The 20,363-nt window shown below is 43.4% G+C and overlaps 1 protein-coding gene across 1 annotated transcript in view; it reads left to right on the forward strand.

Annotated features, from left to right (window-relative positions):
- The window catches only part of KCNN2 (potassium calcium-activated channel subfamily N member 2), a 486,321-nt gene that overhangs the window by 438,909 nt on the left and 27,049 nt on the right, over positions 1-20,363 (forward strand). The window contains exon 10 of the mRNA XM_046000439.1: positions 10,443-10,584. Within this exon, the coding sequence (XP_045856395.1) occupies positions 10,443-10,584 (142 nt within the window). The remainder of the gene's footprint in view (positions 1-10,442; positions 10,585-20,363) is intronic.

A 20,363-nucleotide genomic window follows, 5' to 3' on the forward strand; every position in this document is an offset into this window, starting at 1 on the left:
AGAATAGCACAGGAAGCCTGGCAGCTGTTTCTTTTTCTTCTTGCATTTTCTCTCTCAGGCTTCTGGTTGCCCAGCGTCCCCCTTTGTCCCTGCTCTCCTTATTTTGTGCTCTGCTGTCCTCTCCCCTGGGGTGCCGAGCCAGCTCCTGCCTTAGGCTGCCTTCCTGTCCTTCCGCATGCTTTGTCTCAGTGGGACCAGTCCGTGTGTGGGAAGGGAGAAAAATCAAGCAACCCCCCCCTCACCGTCTGCCACCTCACCCGTGGGCAGAAAGGTGCCTTCGCCAAAGCAGACACTCCCCTTTGTGTCCCCTTGCACACAAACGGAGCACCATCTCGGCCTCGAGCTCCCATCCAGTCTTTAGGGCCTGAGCAAGCTACGTGGAGATAGTCCGTGGTTCTCCCTGGGCAGGTGGTATGATTCTGATATTAGAGGAGAGGGGGAGCCTCGGCTGGGAGACTCGCCACTCTGGGACTCACAGAGCTAACAGGAGAGGCTCCAGCTCTGGACCAGAGCTGTCCTTCCTGGACCCCATCTCAGAGTACGGAAACAAGACCCCCCAACTTCTATATTCGCAAATGCAGGTTCAAATCCAACATGGACAAGTTTTAGTTAAAAAAAAAAAAATCCGCAGGTTTGTTTTTTTCTTATAGACTTAGGAGGTAAGGTCTGGTCTGTGATCTAGAGAGAATCTCAGGTTGGGGTTATGACACACACTCTCTCTCTCTCTTCCCCTTTCTTCTCTTTGTCTCTCTTTGTCTCCCCTTCCCCCACTCCTCTCCCCACTCAGTCACCCACCCATCCCGCCTTGGGAGATGCCCCTAAGATTCTTGGCAACACTGAGGGCTGCTGGACATAGGATGGAGGAATGGCCTGGGACTGTCTGTGTCACCCATCACTGCTGTTTCTCATGTGGAACAGCCCCTGCTTCCAGGATGCCCAGGGCAAGGGCTTTCCCTGGGAAGTATTCCCAGTAAAGGCTCTCGGGACCCTGACCCTGGCACAGATCAGGCCCAGCTCAGCCGGACAGCCTTGGGGATAAATTGGTGTGCCGCTGCCACCTAGTGACTGCCCTTCCCTCCACTCTTCTCAGCCTTCTGGAAGGCAGGTGGATCGGTCTGCAGAAGGGGAGATCATGCAGGGGCTTCACAAGCCGTGGCTGGCCGGGCCAGGCCCGCGTAGGCAACCACCATCGGCCTTCGGCAGAGGCTGGCCTGTCAGATGTGAGCTCTAGTGCTTTTTGCAAAAGTGACTTTCTGGGAGGGGCATCTTGAGGCCTGACCCTGCATAGCTCCCTCTCTGTGTGCTGGGCCTCCACCTGCCCCCTTGGAGAGGAGCTCACGGTGGGTGTGAGGGGCCTGGCATGGAGCAGGAGCTGGGGGGAGGCAGGACGCCTCGGAAAAGGTGAATTAACGAAGGGTTGGGAAGGGAATAAAGAAAGTTATGAAGAGGGAAAAGAGACTGGTCAGAAATGCAAGCCTTGGGAGCCCCGGATGTTCCTTTGATCGCCTGGGGAGGGTCAGGGCTTGAGAATCTCATTTGTGCTGAATTCTAAGGGTTTTTTTGTTCGCTTTCTGGATGTGTTGACATGCAACCAGTTCGAGATTTTTGGATGGCTGTTGGAGTATCCCAGCGGAAACTCTAGACCGGTGGTTCTCACTGGAGAGAGGACTGCCCCCAGTACTTTTGGAGTAAAAGTTTAAAAAAAAAAAAACCTTTTGGAGAAGCGTTTTTTGGTTGGTTGGTTGGTTGGTCACTGGCTGGAGGCAGGGCTGCTCTGTATTCTGACGGGCATGGGACAGTCTCTTCCCGCAGAGGATCTGTGGCGTCTCACCTGACCTTGGACTGACCTGCTGGACATTCTGTGAACTAAAAACCTATTTACAATTTTCATTAGCTTAGACCTCGGTCCACTATCAGCATAAACAAAATATGTTTGTCCGACCGGAATATACACTTCATTTTTTTAATTACATGATTTAAAATAATATCGTTTGCAGCATACGTAGAATGTATAAATGGAGGGAGTCTTGTCATTTGTTATATTTGGGGTCTGGCTGGAAGTTTTTCACATTTCAGAAGATCACATCAGCTCTGGCCGCACCCCCATGGCTTTGGAAATGCCAGAACAGTTCGTGTTCATTAGACTGAACTGTATTCAAGCGTGTTTACATAAAAGGTACAAACCAACTCACTGATCTTTGTGTCTTCTAAGTTAGTCTTACCTAAATATTTAGATGCTGAAATACATCCTTTATTGTCAAGTACTCCTGTTTTATTTCTCTGTATTGCAGTTAGGGTGTTATACTGATTTTTGTTTGAGTTCCTTCTTGTGACATGGCATTCAGTCTGCTAGGATTGAGAACTATTGTTTAGATGGAATTTTCTTTTCAGGGAAATCTCTCGTGATGGGCATGTATGCCCTGGGGTCTTTCTCCGTCTTCAATTTTAGGAGCCAGACTTGGCGACCATGCTCTCACACCTGGAAGTTCTGTCCAAAGCCGGCCATATTTCACCAACACCTCCCCTCTTTTTTAAAATTATATTCAATTACCCAACAAACCCACATTAGTTTTTTAGATAGTGTTCAGTCATTCATTAGTTGCGTGTAACACCCAGTCCTCATCACAACGCGTGCGCTCCCTAATACCCCAACCCTTTTATAAGAGAGAGCCCCAGTGCTGAGAAGGCATTTCAAGTTTGTTTTTAGGGTCTGTTAGTGTGATACCACTGTCTTCCTATAGGTTTTTAACATAGACCGTTGTCAAATACTTACAGAACTGAGACTGTTAACTTACTGAAAGGCAAGTCCTTTCTGAACTCACTTACTCTTATGTAAATGAAGGTGCACGAATAATAGAGACAACATCTTTTCGGGAGGGGCAGACATAATATAATTCTTCCAAGTCTGAAAAATTGTTCTATCATCCCCCTCTTTTTCTAGAGACTTTTAGCTTTATTTCATAGGAAGCTTGTGCTCTTAGAACATATCCACTGATGGTCCCTACCCAAAGATCAGTCTTCTTATCCATGCAGTGAATGAAACTCTCATTAGCCAAGGTTAACACATGAGGTGGAGGGTATTAGGGAGGGCACGTGTTGCATGGAGCACTGGGTGTGGTGCAAAACCAATAAACACTGTTATGCTGAAAAGAAAAAAAAAATAAAGTGATATATGTTTAAAAAAAAAAAAAAGAACTCCGTAGTTTTAGAGAACCACGCCCCCTCCAGCTCTGGGGGCACAGGCGTGGCACAGAACAGGTGGGGAAGAAGCAGAAAGAAGGGAGAAGTGGAGAGGAGGGAGGAAGAGAGAGACGCCTTTAGCTTTTTGACTTTTCCAAATTAACAGAAGACAGGAAAGCAATCCAAATGGGCGACAGGAGCAAAATGAAATCAAAATAGAAGACTCACTTTGGTGTTTTAAAGTTAAGAAAGAAATATGCATTTAATGAGAATCAGAACGGGCTCCTGCCTAAATTGAAATTGGTCTTTATAGGCTCTCTGCCCCTTTTCTTGGCATAGACTTAGCAGTAAGTGAGGGCAGTCAATATATCGAGACCCCCAAGACCGTAAAGCCATGTTTGCGTGTCCACGACTCAGTGACAGAAAAGCAGGAAAGCAAGGAAAGGACAAGAAGAAAGTCATATGTTCACATTCTCTGGTCTGAAAGAACTTTGCGTAAATATATTCACGGAGTTGTTTTATACGTAAGATGCTCTGTTTTCGCTTTAGAGCTCCCTCGCTCAGAGAGGTCCTCAGTAGCATATTTCGACCTACTGGATTGTACATTCTGGTTGAATTTAAGATGGTAATTTTAGGCATCACTGTCCTATTGTGAAATAATCCTATCATCTCTTTCAACCTGTTACATACATTGCATCTTGATCTGCCTTGACCTTTCGTCTTCACATTCATGCCAGTTTCCCTGTTACCTGATTATTCTTGGCCATCAGTTTTTTCTCCCTTACCATATTTTCAGCTTTCATGAACTCTTCCTCTTTTCTGTTCATCTGCTTGTTCCCGCGTACATGTAGGTTGAATGAGGAAGTTCTGAAATAAAGCTCATAATGGTTCTCAGGCTGAACAACACATTAGAATCACTTGGGAGCTCTTAAAAAAAAAAAAAAAATCCATGTCCTGGGACACCAGGCTTTTGCTCGGTTATTTATAAATGCTTCGTGGGTGATTCCAAGGTCAGGTACAGGTGACCACCTGTGACTTGGGCCAGTGGCAAAGCAGAGAGGCAGGTTACCCTCCTTTGTTAGCACCTCCTTTGTGCAACCCTCCTTTGCACTTCTCTCCTTTGAACTTAGGTGCGTGCCTTCAGTGGACTTCTTGTTGTGTTCCTATGTTTTCATTAATCGAATCACTTATTTGCTTTCTCTTTAAATCCAAATGACGTGCACACAGTTAGGGTTTGGGGAGAGAGCATTGATCATCCTGCTCTCACTTCTCTGGGTCTTCAACTGGTCAGCGTCAAAATAGCAGCTTCTTTACAGATGTGAAGCAGATCTGGATACCCCCACCTGACCTACAGCCCAGCGGGCTGCCTGGGGTTCCCCTCGTCCACCACTGAAGTAGATGGAGTTGTAGGTACACTTCATAACCTGGGGGCCTCACCCCTCCCCTGGGGGAGCTGACCACGCAGAGAACCGGAGATGCCTGCTCTGTGGGCAAGCAGAGCCATGCCAAGTTCAGTTCATCCTCCCAGAATTGCTCAGAATCTCCATCCCTACCCTCTATCGATCCAGGAGAAATAGATCGCCTCCCCTTCTCCCACTATAATACACAGGCACACACAGACACAGACACAGACAGACAGACAGACAAATACACACACACACACATCCACACACACACACACACACACACATCCACACACACACACACATCTTAGATGCAACCATTTTTAATGTTTAGCTGTGATCTGGTTTTCCCCTCTCTGAAACTTCTCAAGGTCTTTTCCTTATTCCTAGTATTTTAAAATTTACTGTTACCACCCCCAACCCCCACAGCATGTATCTTTTTTTATTCCATATGCAGATAGCAACGAGAACCTTAGAGATGCCTGCCTTCGTTTTCCTGGAAGAGCAAAGAAATAAAGGAACATGCTCATCTCTTTCCTTCCCCTTTCTGTGTTCTTCTGGAAATTCAGTTGTTAGGCCCTCTGTGTTGATTCTCTGAGAATGTATCTTTTTCCTTCTCCTTTTACCCTTGTCCCTTTGTTCTGTTTTCTGGGAGATTCCTGCTAGTTTATATTCTTATGTTATGATTATTTTTTTCACTGTAATATTAAGTTTTTTTTAAAAAGAGTCCCCTTTTATTCTTCAATTGCACTTGACATCCACAGGACGCCATGTTTTCCCATAGGTCTTTGCTGACAGAAATTAGAGAGTTCAGGAGTCATGTCCCCAACACCCTGCATTATATCCAGGTTCTTCTGCTTCCTCGCTCCTCCCATCCATTCCTACTTTCCTTTCTTCCTTTCTGTCTTCTTTGCGCCTCCCCTTTGTTGTCTGCATCTTTTCCATTGAGAATATACTTCAGATGTGTGCCAATCATTTGTAATTCTTGCATGTTCAAGAGTGGAAATTGGAGGCTCTGTGTGGGGAGAGGTGCTTGTTGTGTGGTGAAATTTCCTGTGGGATGGATAAGCGGAAAGCTGCATGTTTTTCATTAGGGAATCCTTAATGTTAGTACATGTATGTCTTTTGCTAAAGTGTCGTTTCTCCAAAGACAAATATTCTTTCTCTATAATAGTGAGTCCTATTATTGAGTTCTCTTACAGGGTCAGGCATAGGCAGTGAAGAAAGGAAACTGGAGATCCTGCTGATCACTTTGGAAACTTGAATTCAGTCCCCATGTTTTCAGCCCCAAATATCTTTGCTGATCTTCGGGTCAGAATCTCCAGTCTATCCATAGGAACTAAACTACAAACTCCTGTTAGTGTCTGGTGGTACCAGAAAGGGACACACATGTGAGCTTCTATCCTTCCATTTACTTAGACACCATCAGTTCTCTGTTTCCAGCTTTGGCTCTTAGCCACTCTGCATGATAACTGGTTTCTCCACATTGTGAACCTTTCTTGGGTTCTCTGACAACCTGTACTGTTTCATTGGAGGGATTTAGGCCATTTATATTTAATGTGGTTACAGATATGCTTGGTTAAATCTGTCCTCTGGCTATTTGTTTTATGTTCCTATTTGTTCTTTGTTCCTTTTTTCTATTTCTGCCTCTTTTTGGATTTTTTTTTTTTATTGTTCCATCTTCTCTCCTTTATTGTGTTATCAGGTATTACTCTCTGAAGTAGTATTTTCATGGTTTCTTGAGGCTAACAGTGTACCTATACACTTAGGTACAATGTAACTAACTTATCACGGTCTCTCACTGGACAGGATGCCACTTACTACAATGTATCTTCAAGTGATACTGAACCACTTTGTAAAGTACTTCCATTTCTTCAACACTGGGGTTTTACACTCACGTATTGATTAGTTCTTAGATGAATGACCAGGAGACTGCTGTGCAGATTTTTGGATTTCCATTGATGTAGATTTCTCCTCTCTGGATTTTGACCCTGTAAACTTCTCCACCCCTACCCACCCCCCTGCAGATTTCCAGCTGTGTTCCTGAATTTGGAAAACTTGGGGCTCTGCCTGGTTTCTCTCCCTGAGCCGCATCCTGGGGATCCTCTTCAGGTTTAAAGTGGCACAACTGTATGACCACTGTGGTTGTTTATCATCTCTTGGGAATCACTGGCCTTTATTAGTAGATGATCTATGTCTTATTAACCATTGTCTCAAATACTCTGTCTGGTTTTGTACTTGTTTTGAGAGGCAGCGTAAATCCGGTCCCTTGTTAGTCCTTCTTGGATGGAAACGGAATTCCCCATGTACTTTTGTGTGTATGAATTTGTGTTCTTTTTCATGCTCTGGTCTTTCCTTTTCTTTCTTTTTGTTCTTGTGGGTTTATACCTTTTAAAAATTGCCTTGCTGTCCTTTTAGTGGCATCTTCAGAGAGGATGGTAGAATCATGAGAGAGAACCAATGGTGGATGAATCACATGCATTTCAGTCTCCATAATAGTTTTTATTCTACAACCAAGGCTGGCACCTGAGATCAGAGCTGACAACTGAGATGAGATCTTTTTGCCATTTGTAGTATTAATTGCATGTTTAATAAAAAAATGGTTAATGAACATAGTTTGCCTGCTGTTCACCTCCATTGCTGAATTATCTTTTATAAGTGTAAAAGTACCTTATAAGTTGCATACAGATCTTGGAAGAGAACACGACAGATTGATTGACGGGCAAGACTCACTTCTGTCCCCTTTTTGTACCGCTGTGTCTGTGATCCCAAAGGCATAGTGTGGGGCCACAAGGGCACATCGATTTGAGAATAAATGTTTCATTTTGTCATGCTAGTTAATTCAATAAAGGCATAGTCTTTGTCCTCGAATTCTTCATAATTAAGACTCTGGGGGCATGTTAGATGAGCAGATTATACATTACATGTCTTGTAGCCGAAGTTAGCATTGGTTGATGACACTAGAGATCTCTACAAGAGGCTCCTACAGACAAAGAACCAGCCTGGAGGCCTGGAGTACCATGTTGCCCAAAAGCTTTGTGGAGTCTGGAAAAGGGGACCGATGAGTAGATTCTCCAAGTAGAAATCAGGGCTAGGAAAGCGGGTGGGGTGGGGCAGTTGTTTCAGGAAGAAGGAAAGTTGTTTCCAGGCCAGAAACAAAACCATGAAAGAGGATGGCCTAAGTACCAGCCATTCATGTGGTCAGAACTGGTGCGTGCGGAGCCGAGACCACCACGTTCAGGGGAGAATTCTGTAATGCCTTTGGAAAGATAACCCTGGCACATTTCAACAAGTACTATAGAAAACTATCATATTTAAGAAAAAGCGGTAGACCCACAATCAACAGTGAAGACATGAATGGAAACTAAGAGAAGGAATATTTTGCTTCTTTTCAAACCTCAAAGCTGATCTTGAAACCTTTATGTCTATGAAGTGTGCACCTGCTTTAAAATAGTGCAGTAAGACTTCTCTCCCAACCCCAGAGTTCTGACTTTAAAGGCTTGAGATCAGCAGGCCTTCCTTGCTCTCATTTTAATCCTATTTGATGTATTTTTCCTTAAACAAGTATTCCTAGTGATCAGAATTTGAACTTTGCCACTTTGGGTCAGTTCTTCATGTCTTTCATAGAATAGTCCTTGTGAAGAAGAAGGTTGGCATTGCTTGAGTAAGTTCGTGAAATGAACATCTGTAAGGGAAAAAAAAGTTTTGAAATATTTCCTCTGCTTTTTAAATTGTGCAATTAATCACTCACGGTGGTGTGAATCTGGCGTCATTCCAAACCTGGCGGTTCTAAGGGATAACATCATCCTGCGGGTAAGTTTAATATTTGAGTTGCCAGGAAAGAAATCTTGATTATTCAGATAGTGTCTAACGTGGTTCCCTAATTACCTCGTTCTTGACTGTTCACAACTAAGTATGTCTGAATGTAACATAAACATTAGTCTGAGATGCTATTTTTCCATTCTGAGCTACTTTTCAGGCAGGTTTATTACTCCATAAGCCAAAAAAAAAAAAAAAAAAAAAAGATAATTTAGTATTATATCCCAAGCCTTAAAATATCAATTCGTAGAAAGTTTGCTTCTAATCAGGCCCTTCAATACAGGATTACAGTAGTGTGTAGGGTATAATAAATATTGACAGAATGATGTCACGGCATAATGCTTCAAGATTTTGCAAAGAGTTGAATGAGGATGGGAAGAGTCTACATATTTAAAACTCGGGTATTTATTACATTAAGCAACTAAAGAGGAGTCAGCTTGCCTAAGTTTCCAGTGAATGTGTTTTATTGTGATTTTCGAAACTGTTTACTTCCTTCTCCAAACTTCGGGAAACAGATGAAAAATGCTCCAGAAAGAATAGTTTAGAAAGACTGCACAGCCGTGCCCAAGTTATTTCCTTGTGGACACCAGCCATGGAGGTTCCCCTTAGAGACCTTCCCTTTTAGTTTTAAATCTCAAACTCCTCTTTTGTAGTTCCTTGTGCCTAGCGGATGTGTTCTGTTCACTCATGGTGTAGAAATACCTGAGACGTGATCACATTTTCCAAGCGACACTTTATTGATATAGAGAGGGTGAAGACGGTAGCTGTTTCAGCCAAAAAGGTCGTCTAGGTCTTAAAATATTAACGTAAATTGAGAACATGGAAGTCAAGTGCTAAATAAACACTTAGTGGACGCTCTGCAAATATTTCATAGGTGTCAGGTAATCAGAGTTTTTGACTCTTAAATATATCTGATCTTTCTGTAGATCGTGCTTGGTAATGAAGCTTTGTCTCACCATTAGACATTGACTAGGGCATGAACATTCCTGCCTTCCCTCTCTGGCATCATGCCTTCCCTGTTTTAGGCAAGCTCCTATTGGAGTATACTCTAGAGAGAACCCCAATATCATGAAAGAATTATAATCTAAAGGGTACCCTTCAGCAAGCGGTGTGTGTGCAAGCTAGGAGATTATCAGCATGCTTTGGAGAACAAGACATGAGGACAGGAGAGTCCTCCCCAGGGGCATCTGATAGCTGGGAAGGAATAGGGTCCTTCAAAGAATGTGGGTGATGAGCCAGGAATGCCTCAGGTGACCAGAGTCTGGGTCTGACTTCCATGGAGAGCAGAGGAGGGCCACTCTGCCCCATGACTATAAAGAAAAGGCATCCAGGGCGAGTTCTTCCAGGGGAACCACTCACATACTCCAAGTCCGGCCAGGGTTGTGCCATCATTATCCCATGTTCAGGGAAGACAGCTAGTCGCTCCAGGTAGACTGTTGCAGTACTGTCCGATGATGGAGGAAGACAAAGATGCTGAGGGGGTATATGGGCAGGGCTGGGAGACAAGCAGATGGAAAAGGCTCCTCTCCCATCCCCCACATTTAATTTCAAAGGATGACTAGGAGTCGGAGCATCATGGAGATAAAAGTAGAAAAGGACAGTCTGAGCACAGGGAGCAGCATGGCTCCTGCTACTCTCAGGATGGGGGTGGGGCGAGATCGCAGGCTGAATCCAGCACTGCACCATGTCCCATAAGTTACGCACCTCGGTGGACATCCGGGAATGATGAGCCACGAGAAAGGTCTGGGCAGAGTTCAGAGACACACCTGCATTTATCAGTTTACAACCGTGAGCATAGCAGCCCTAATTTATATTTTTTTTTAAAGTTTCTCTTTCAGACTATTTTTAACGTTGAGGAACTTCCTGACGTCTGTCAGGTTGCTCAGGTGAAACCTCGATTGTATTTACACCTCATAGTGAGATTTGAAGCCCTCCACGTAGATCATTTTGTAGAAGCTACTCAGTGCATTTCCTGGATTGGATCTGGCAGCCGTTCTGTGGATGAAGTAAAAAGGACTGGCTCTGTTTGTTGTTTTTCAGGTACCACGATCAGCAGGATGTTACCAGCAACTTCCTCGGAGCGATGTGGTTGATATCAATAACTTTTCTCTCCATCGGGTATGGCGACATGGTACCAAACACATACTGTGGGAAAGGAGTCTGTTTGCTTACTGGAATAATGGTAAGTATCCTACCACTTTGTTTCTTTCAATGATACTCTCAGATCACGAAGGCACCCCACATGACAGTGTGCCATTCGGTATCCCGACCGTGAGCAGCAAAGCATTCATGATCAGTTCTGGGTTGGGAGAGGACATCACTGATTTTCATCTTCATTCTTAACGTGACACAGCTCCGTCAAGCACGTGGTGCCCGTGGATTGCTCTTTGTGGGAGTGGGACTAATTTTGATGAGCAAATCTGGTCTTTGAGCTTCAGCTTCAGCCAGAAATTTCTTTATTTCAGTGGGTTCTGGCATTGTCCGACTAGTTATGTGAACTTAAGTAAATTTCTCCTCTCTGAAACTTACTTTCCTTATCTGAAAAATGGGGACCCTGATAACATAGCCTGAAGTGCGGTGAAGGGCTGAAGAGTTGCATATTTTGTCAGTTACAGAATTAGACTATGATGGACCCTTGACCTTGGGTTTCCAATGCATGGGCTACTAATATGCAGATTTTTTTTAAAGTAGGTACAGTATAGTACGGTAAGTGTATTTTCTTTTCCTTACAATTTTCTGAAAAACATTTTCTTCTCTATTGTGGGAAAGTTGACTTCTAAGCTAAGGTAGTCTTGGGCAAGGATCCAGGAGGAGGAAATGGTTTGTTTGAAGGCAGTGGGTCCGGGAGGAGCTTAGTACCTTTGAGCATGGCCACTGGGCCAGGAACGCACAGAATCAAGTAAAAAAATGGGGACGCCTGGGTGGCTCAGTTGGTTAAGCATCTCCCTTCTGCCCAGGTCATGGTCTGGCAGTCCTGGGATTGAGTCCCGCTTAGGGCTTCCTGCTCAGCGGGGAGTCTGCTTCTTCCTCTCCCTGTCCCCGCCTTGCTTGTGCTCTCTAGTGTGTGCATGCTCAAAAAAAAAAAAAGGTGGAAAGTAGTATGGCATGAGGCTGGGATGGGAGGCCAGGTCTAGGGGAGATTTTGAGAAAGTTTTGCAGCCTGTGGTGCCTGTGGTGATAGGCCACTGCTTTTTTTTTTTTTTTTTTGAGAGAGAGAGAGAATGGGCAGGGGAGGAGCAGAGAAAGAGGGAGAGGGAATCCCAAATGGGCTCCATAGAGCCTGACATGGGGCTTGATCTCACGATCCATGAGAGCATGACCAAGCCAAAATCAAGACGCTCAACCGACCAAGTCACTCAGGCACCCCAACATGCCACCGTTCTGGGACCTGTAGCAGGTACAGACCAAACCTCTTACTCCTTACACCTTCCACTTTGACTGGGACTAGTTTGTTCTATGTGTGTTTTTTAAAGATTTTATTTATTTGACAGACGGAGATCACAAGTAGGCAGAGAGGCAGGCAGAGAGTGGGGGGAGGCAGGCTCCCTGCAAAGCAGAGAGCCCGATGCGGGGCTCGATCCCAGGACCCCGGGATCATGACCTGAGCCGAAGGCAGAGGCTTTTACCCACTGAGCCACCCAGGTGCCCCTGTTCCATGTGTTTTAGATGACAACGGGAGGGTGGCAAGTTGTCTCAAACTGATCATAATGCGGCGTGAACTTTTAAATGCCGAAGCCGGGCGACGCTTCGCATCGTCGCAGTGTTGGCAGTGACCTAGGTTCTATTTGTTGCTTAGCTGCTTTTTCTAGTTTGGATACAGCCAAATATTATCTCGCTGCTTCTTTGATTTTCTGCCTACATCAGGATATGAGAGCTAATACCAGGAGCTCCTTAGGCAGGAAATTCCCAGCGTTTCTGAAGTTAGGCATCCCTCCCGATGCTTCCCCTGTGTCCACCCCCAGGTTGGCAGCAGAGGGACAGGCTCTCCATGTGAAGGCCTTTGAACGGTGGCCAGGGAAGCCCGTACCCTTGTAACAGCTGCCTCGGGGGACTGTTCCAAGAGAACTAGCAGGAAGGACTGCGTGCCCGTGGCATGGATTGGAGCGGGAACATTCTTCTCCCACTGGGTAGTACCGACCTGGGGTAAGGCAGCTACGTGGGAACATAAAATCCAGGGCTAGTTTTAAGGTCACCAGGAGCCACAAGATGACCATTTCAGGTCCCAGTTGTAAGGAATATAATATGTGGGTATCACTTCACATGGTTGGCTTGTAAAAGAAAAACGCAGTTCTGTGCATTTTTAATGAATTTTTTTTTTCATCATGCTGGGGAGGGTCTGTTCTGTTAACTATTGAATCACTTCCTCCTTTCTCCTCAGAAGATAGCATTTTGTTCTATAGTATAATGCTCTGGGAAATAAAATTTGCATGGATCTATTTTTGGAGGGCCATAACAAGCCCACAAGGGACATGAATGATGCTATTTATAAAAAACAAAAATAAAAACAAAAACAAAAAAAAACAGGACTGCTAATTGCAGAGTCTTTCCCCTTAAGCTTCTTAGAAACAATTTCCTTTTAGGCAAGATGTTTCTTTTAGGCAAGATGTTCTCCCCCCCCACCCTCCTTTTTATTGTTGAATCAGGTATGACTCAGGGTTTGTGCAAATGGTCTAATACGCCATAGATCAGAACCGGATGGGAGGTCAGCCTTGCCTGGGTCTTGCGGTATTTCTAGCTTTCCTCGCTTTTTTCTTTGTCCTCAGGGTCTTCAGAGCCTCACCTGACAGCACAAAATCTTTTATTGAGTTGAACTACTTGCTTGCTTAGGTTTCACTAGGGATCCTACTTTACAGAAAAAATAGGAGTTATACTCAACCTTTCATCTATACGGACCCAAAGACGTTATGTTCCCTGAAGTTCACAGTGACTTTGCTGCTGCCCTCGAGCTTCATGGTGAAACAGACTCTCTGTTCTCAGGCTGAGGAGGTCCACTCCCATGTAAGGAACAGATGAGACTTTTTAATTTTTTATTTAAATTCAATCTTATTAGTTTCAGAGGGAGAGTTTAGTGATTCATCAATGGCATATGACATCCAGTGCTCATGACATCACCAGCCATCCTTAATGCCCATCACCCGGTTACCCCTTCCCCCCTGCCCCTCTCCCCTCCAGCAACCCTTGATTTCTTCCCTAGAGTTAACAGTCTCTTATGGTTTGCCCCCCTCTGTTTTTGTCATTTCTTATTTTTCTTCCCCTTCCCCTGTGTTCATCTGTTTTGTTTCTTAAATTCTGCATAGGAATGAAATCATATGGCGTCTTTCTCCGACTGACTTATTTCACTTAGCGTAATAACCTCTAGCTCCATCCACATCCTTGCAAGTGGCACGATTTCATCCTTTTTGATGGCCGTGTAATATTCCATTGTATATATATACCACATTTTCTTTATCCTTTCATCTGTCAATGGATATCTGGGCTCTTTCCATAGTTTGTCTATGTGGACGTTGCTGCTATGAACGTTGGGGAGCAGGTGCCCCTTCAAACAGACTTATTTCTTACTAGCCCCATCAAAAGTGGTTTACTTGCATGTCAACAAATTCATTAACCTTGGACTAACCTACATGAAATGCTTCATGGAGTTCGATTGTGTCTATCCTTAGACCAAGCAACCTCCCATGGAGTCATGTCCCCAGAGCGATCTCCTAGGGGTGAGTTTCTGGGAATTGATTCCATCCTGTGTAAACTTCCTGGGGCTTGACCATGTGTGGCTCAGGTTACCTATAAATGGATATGGAGAGTGTTTGGCTGACAGTGAAGATACCTAGAAGCAGCTAAGTTGTCTTCCTAGCCCATAGATACAGTTAGTTTCCTTAAGATGAAAGGTGTTTTGCCAGACACTTTTTTTGTTTTGTTTTTTGGCTTTTGTTTCAGGAAACTTAAATACCGGTTTGTCACTTTGGGATTATCCAAGCCAGACACGACTTGCTTTTATTTTAGGCATTTATTTGCCTATTCCCCCCTCGGACTTTTGCAATGCATGTTTAGGTAAAATGCACAATGTCAGATTTCCCATGGGCCATCTCTCTCTCTCTCTCCATCTGGTCCCTAATAAGTTGTGAAAAAGAAATACTATTTACAATACTCCTGAGAGAAGACAGGGTCATCCCTGAATCATCTTGTCTATTATCTCTGAAGTGCTATATTTTTTATGTTCTTTTATATTTGAATTTTCTCGTTCTTGTCTTTACGAAATTGATAGAGTTTATAGCTTTACATGGTGGGGTTTTTTTTCCACTTTGACGTAAGATATAGTCAATCCAAATGCTAACATCTACAAAGATCATTTCCCATTTCAAAATGTACATATAAAGAAATGAGCACCGGCTTTCTTCATAAAACTAATGAAACTAATGAATTATTTCATGGCACCTTTTTAGATGTGCACATTTCATTGGTTAAAACCCCAAAATTAAACTGTAATTAAAAATTTTTTTTTAAAGATTTTATTTATTTATTTGACAGAGAGAGAGATCACAAGTAGGCAGAGAGGCAGGCAGAGAGAGAGGAGGAAGCAGGCTCCCCACGGAGCAGAGAGCCCGATGCGGGGCTCGATCCCAGGACCCTGAGATCATGACCTGAGCCGAAGGCAGCGGCCCAATCCACTGAGCCACCCAGGTGCCCCTAATTTAAAAATTTTTAAATAGCTTAATTTGTGTCGTGAGTGATATTTTTGGGCTCCAAGGACGTTAAGATTAATCTGCAGTGCTCTGGGCAGAAATATGTTGTGAAAGAGTGAGGAGAGAGAGTTTTCCAGAATATTTCTAAGAGACAAACAAATGGCCTTATCAAAAAAAACAAAACAAAACAAAGCAAAACAAACAAACAAAAAAAACCAAAAAACAAAAAAAAACACCTCTCCTTGCCTGAAATGTCAATTGTGAATCCAAGACAACCCTGCAAAGCTTTTCTTGTAATTTTTACAGTGTTGTGTACATAAATGATGATGGAAATGCTTAAAATAAGATGATTGTAGATACAGGTACCACAGTGCGATAGATCAGACAAATCAAGTAGAAATCTCCTTCTTACCCACACCTACCTAACAGTAAAGCTGAACACACAAAGATCTCTTCCTCGCTCCTGGATAGTGTCTTAAAAACACAGATTTCCAGGATTGCTTAATGGTCACTCATCACCCTTCCAGAGAAAGCCATGAAGGTTGTAATTACTTTTTTCTCTTTATCCATCAGTCTTTCCTCTGTGAGGTCCCACCAAGGACTTGATGCTTCCACAGCCAATGGGATGACCTCTAAATGGCTTTCTTCTTTCAGCTAAAGGTGCTGGGCAGACATTGCTGTCAGATCATTGGTGTCTTAGCTTTTCACCAGTTGGAGCTTGTTTCTCATCATGTCCTACTTGAGGTAAAGCAGGTAGTTTTGCTTAGCAATGATAAAGTTATCCTAGCTATGCTTTCATATCTATAGACAGAACACAAGCTAAAAGCTCTACTTTTCCCTTACGTAGGAATATACAGGATCATTTCAAGAGAAGAATACAGTTTCATTGGTGAAAGGGTATCTCTTGGCTTATAGGAGAATGAAGGTCATTCAGTCACTTAGGATTTTTGCTTGTCTATTTCTGTAGAATGATGGCATCTCCGGTGGGCCCTTTACCTAGAGTATAGATGACGAGATTTTTAGGGCAAAATTACCTTAAAACAGGAAGGATTATCTGCCCCATCCTAGGGACACAGGTTATTACCTGGTAAGCGGTTCCCCATGGATTCATCAACACATGTGGGTCCAGTTCACAAGTGTGATCTAGCTTCCCCCCAACCATTTCTGCAGTTCGGAACAATTTAACAATCACGGCAGCAGTGAATCGTTCAAATTTTATTCAGGGAACCACAATAACAAAAAAGTCTATTTTTTATAACACCTCAGGATGAGAGTTTCAGATAATAAATCCTTTTACCCATTGTTGAGGAGTCTTTCCTTTTTTATTTAATTTTTTCAGTGTTCCAAGATTCATTGTTTTTCCTTGGAACCTTGGAACCACACCCAGTGCTCCATGCAATACGTGCCCTCCATAATACCCACCACCAGGTTCACCCAACCCCCTAGCCCTCTCCCCTCCAAAACCCTCAGTTTGTTTCTCAGAGTCCACAGTCTCTCATGGTGTGTCTTCCCCTCCAATTTCCCCCAACTCCCTTCTCCTCTCCTTCTCCCAATGTCTTCCGTGTTATTCCTTATGCTCCACAAATAAGTGAAACCATATGATAAATTACTCTCTCTGCTTAACTTAGTTCACTCAACATAATCTCCTCCAGTCCCGTCCATGTTGATGCAAAAGTTGGGTATTCATCCTTTCTGATGGAGGCGTAATATTCCATTGTATATATGGACCACATCTTCTTTATCCATTCATCTGTTGAACGGCATCTTGGTTCTTTCCACAGTTTGGCGACTGTGGCCATTGCTGCTATGAACATTGGGGTACAGATGGCCCTTCTTTTCACTACATCTGTATCTTTGGGGAAGAGTCTTGACAGAAAGTCCCATGGTGGCTCAGTCAGTTGTCAAAGGTCAGTTTTCATCCTGAGGGGAAAAAAGGCTACATTGTTCATTTAGTCAGAGAGTCTTCCAGAACGCAGCCATTAATTAGCCAGAGCTTATAAAGAGAATGACTGCTGTTCAAGAGGGCTAAACTGAAGGTCCATTCAGGGATTTTTTTTTCCCCCTGCCAGGGACATAGAAATCCTGAGAAACTAGAGTAAAGTCAGTTCCTGGTATTGCTTGTGTGACTAAACAAAAAACAAAACAAACAAACAAAAAACCCACCCCAGGATACTTTTTGTAAGTCTTCTAGAATTTGACATGATGTGTTTAAGATCAAATAACTTGGAAGAAAATTTTCACTTGTGGGGTCTTTATGGTGTATTCGGTGAATCTGAGGAGAGCCCATCTTTAAATTCTTTGGATCGTTTCTATGTTGCACAGAGGAGCAGGAGGGGTTGATGGACCTTCAGTCAGAAGGCAGAGTTCTCCACCGGTGCCCTACGCAGACCTTCATGTCTCCACAGAGACATTTCTTCAGAAATATAATAGCTGCTTTCCAAGTACAGACACGTCGAGTCAGAAGTTTTTGTGACCTTCTAGCTTCTGACTTGTTGCCTCCACCATTCCACCTGATTTTTCTAAACTATCAGCACTTTTATTTGGCAGGACTACCGTTCCTGTCTTTACAATACATGCACTCACCCTGGCACTGTCACTAATAAGGAGATTGAAACCCGGTGTGACTCATTGTTGATGACCAGTTTTAGGCACCATTTCTTTCTTTCCAACCGTCAAAGCGCAAGAATGAGCTGAACCAGCAAATCACTCTAACGGAGATTTGGATTTTGTTGGTCTGGGTTTTTTGACTGAACTCAAAAAACCACACTTACCTCCTCCCCTCTTCTACCGGTTGAGGACAGCGGACTTGAACTTTCCCCTCCTATCAGCAAATACCAACTCATCTTTAAAGAAACTCAGGGCAGTCTGTCTTCAAAATTACCTTGACTGTTGTTGGTTTTCATGACCCGAGGAGATCTTGCAGAATTCCAATGAGATAGAATAGGAAAGCTGAGTGTTTTATAGAATTTTAGTTGCCAGAAGTGATTGGTTGACATAGCTTCACGAAAAAAAAGTGTATCAGACGAGCACACTAAAATGTGTTTTTTATTCTGTGATACTGCATCAGTCAACCCCAGGGACAGAGAAATGGGCAGTATTTCCAAATACTCATTTTATCTTCCTTTTGGAGGATATGTGGATATTTTCAAGTTAATCGGCCTTAAAGCTGTTTTATTAATTTGGGTGTATTTTAAGGAAAAAGCATGATTTTTTTTCAAATTAACTGTATTTTGGTAAATTTTAATTACTGTTAGTCGAACAAATTGGCTATCACAGTCAAGTTTTGAGCTTTTAGGAGCTACTATAAGACTTGCAGGAGGAGAATTAATTTAACACTGGAGTATTTTGAACACTCGCATTTTTTTTCATTAGTCATTTTTGGTGAGGGTGAGGATTCTGGAATTTTTAAAAGAAAATTATACATTCCAGTGTTTATGTTACATCTGTGGCAGGTGCCTCTTTAAATAAGAACCCAAACCTTTACCCAGTGTGCTATTAAAGTATTTCCCTTCTCCATAGACTTGTATTGCCTGCTTGTTAAATCTTGCTCCCCAAAATGACTTTCCAAAATGATTCTTGAAAGAATCCACCAGATGAGCAGAACCAGGGGACCTGATGTAAAATGACGGTGGTGCCTTGAACTTTTCAAACATCGTGCAGTAAAATGACCTCGGAGAGAATGAATTTCTTCCTGAACATTCTGCGGTCCAACGTGCCTTACGGTTTCTGTGCTCTGATGAGGAAATGCAGAATGGAGAAAAGGGCTGTATTTTTTCCATTTGGCAGCATCTCAGACCCTCCAGGTGTTGGGGTTCCACTTCTGCTTTATGCTGATTATCTGGTATAGGGCAGTGAGCTTTAGTAATGATCTCTTCTAAGGACACGGTCTCCCTCTTCTCTCTCTCTCTCTCTCGAGCAACTTGTAATTTGTTGGAAGGAAAAGTGACACGGCAGCTAAGGAGAACCTCAACATTTCCCTTGAGTTTATCAGCTTCGTAAACACACCCGTGTTTTCCTTGGGTAGTCGGGAGGGGCCCGAGCATCTTGAAGGGACGGGCCAGTGATCTGCTTTGTTCTTCCTTCATAACATGAACGAAAGGGGAGACCAGGAACCAGGATATATTTTCTGACTTCGGTGAAAGGAAGATGACTCATCTTGTTAAAGGCATACAGGGATCTTCCTTTCAGAGAGTAACATATGTTCGTCCCAACTGTTTCTACATCCATCACGATGACGACACACTTTGGAGGAAATGTGGAAGCATGTTTACTTTCATCTGTCATCACTTCATGGAACGGAATGGACAATAACGTCATGCCGTTACTTAAATCTTTAAAACCCTTCACGTGGGTGGGGATTTCCTTGGAACCTGGGAAGCTTTCATTTTGCATACCCCTACACTTTTTTAAGGTACTTTTTTGAAACCCAATTCTATCCACATGGAGTCCTTTGATGAATATTAAGAACCTGGGGACGTAGGAGTTTATGGCTGCCCTAAATAAAACAAAACTAAAGGAGTGGCTGTGTTTGAACAGAGGGAGGTTTCTAAGTGGCCCTTGAGGTACCATTTCAAGGGTACAGTTAGGATGATGAAGTGACAGGTACGGGTAATAGTTTGAATAACTCCTAAACTGTCAGACTCTCCTGCTTTTGCACTTTGCCACACATACTCATTTTAGTGCACAAGATTTGCGGTGAGCTAGAGAACGCTGAGCAGGGAGGGAAAAAAAAAAAACCCCAAAACCAAAAACAACAACAAAAAAGAGCGCAAGAATAAACACAAATAAAAATCGACCTTCAAAGGCTCTTGATACCGGTGATTTTCCACTCCTGTTAGGATGTTGATCTCTTTCCAGAAGGATCTCAGCAGTGGCCACCTGCCAGGGGAGAACAATATTCAACTTTGAGTGCCAGCCGCCGCTCACAGCTCCTCTCTCTCTAGCAGTGGAAACCCCTCAGATTTTTACATTCTCTGCTTATGCGGAAACCACTGCTGCTCTTGAATCTCGTAACTGAGTGATGAGCACCTGGGAGCAGTGCGCAACATGTGATCCCGTATTTCTCGAGCAAATAGTAACTACAGTGGGCAGGTATGGATGGCCGTCTTGAGTGCCCACTGTTTTTTGGTTAGCCCCTTTCCAGTACACCAAAACTATTTAGATATTGTGGCAAATGTTTGAAAGTGAATAGCGCAGATGTGTATGCTTTCAAAAAGTCATTCTTTTTTTTAAATTTAGAGTATAGGTGATGTATAATACTATGTTAGTTTCAGTGTGTGCTGCA

The sequence above is a fragment of the Meles meles genome, chromosome 3 (assembly GCF_922984935.1).
Source record: "Meles meles chromosome 3, mMelMel3.1 paternal haplotype, whole genome shotgun sequence".
Classification (NCBI taxonomy): Eukaryota; Metazoa; Chordata; class Mammalia; order Carnivora; family Mustelidae; genus Meles; species Meles meles.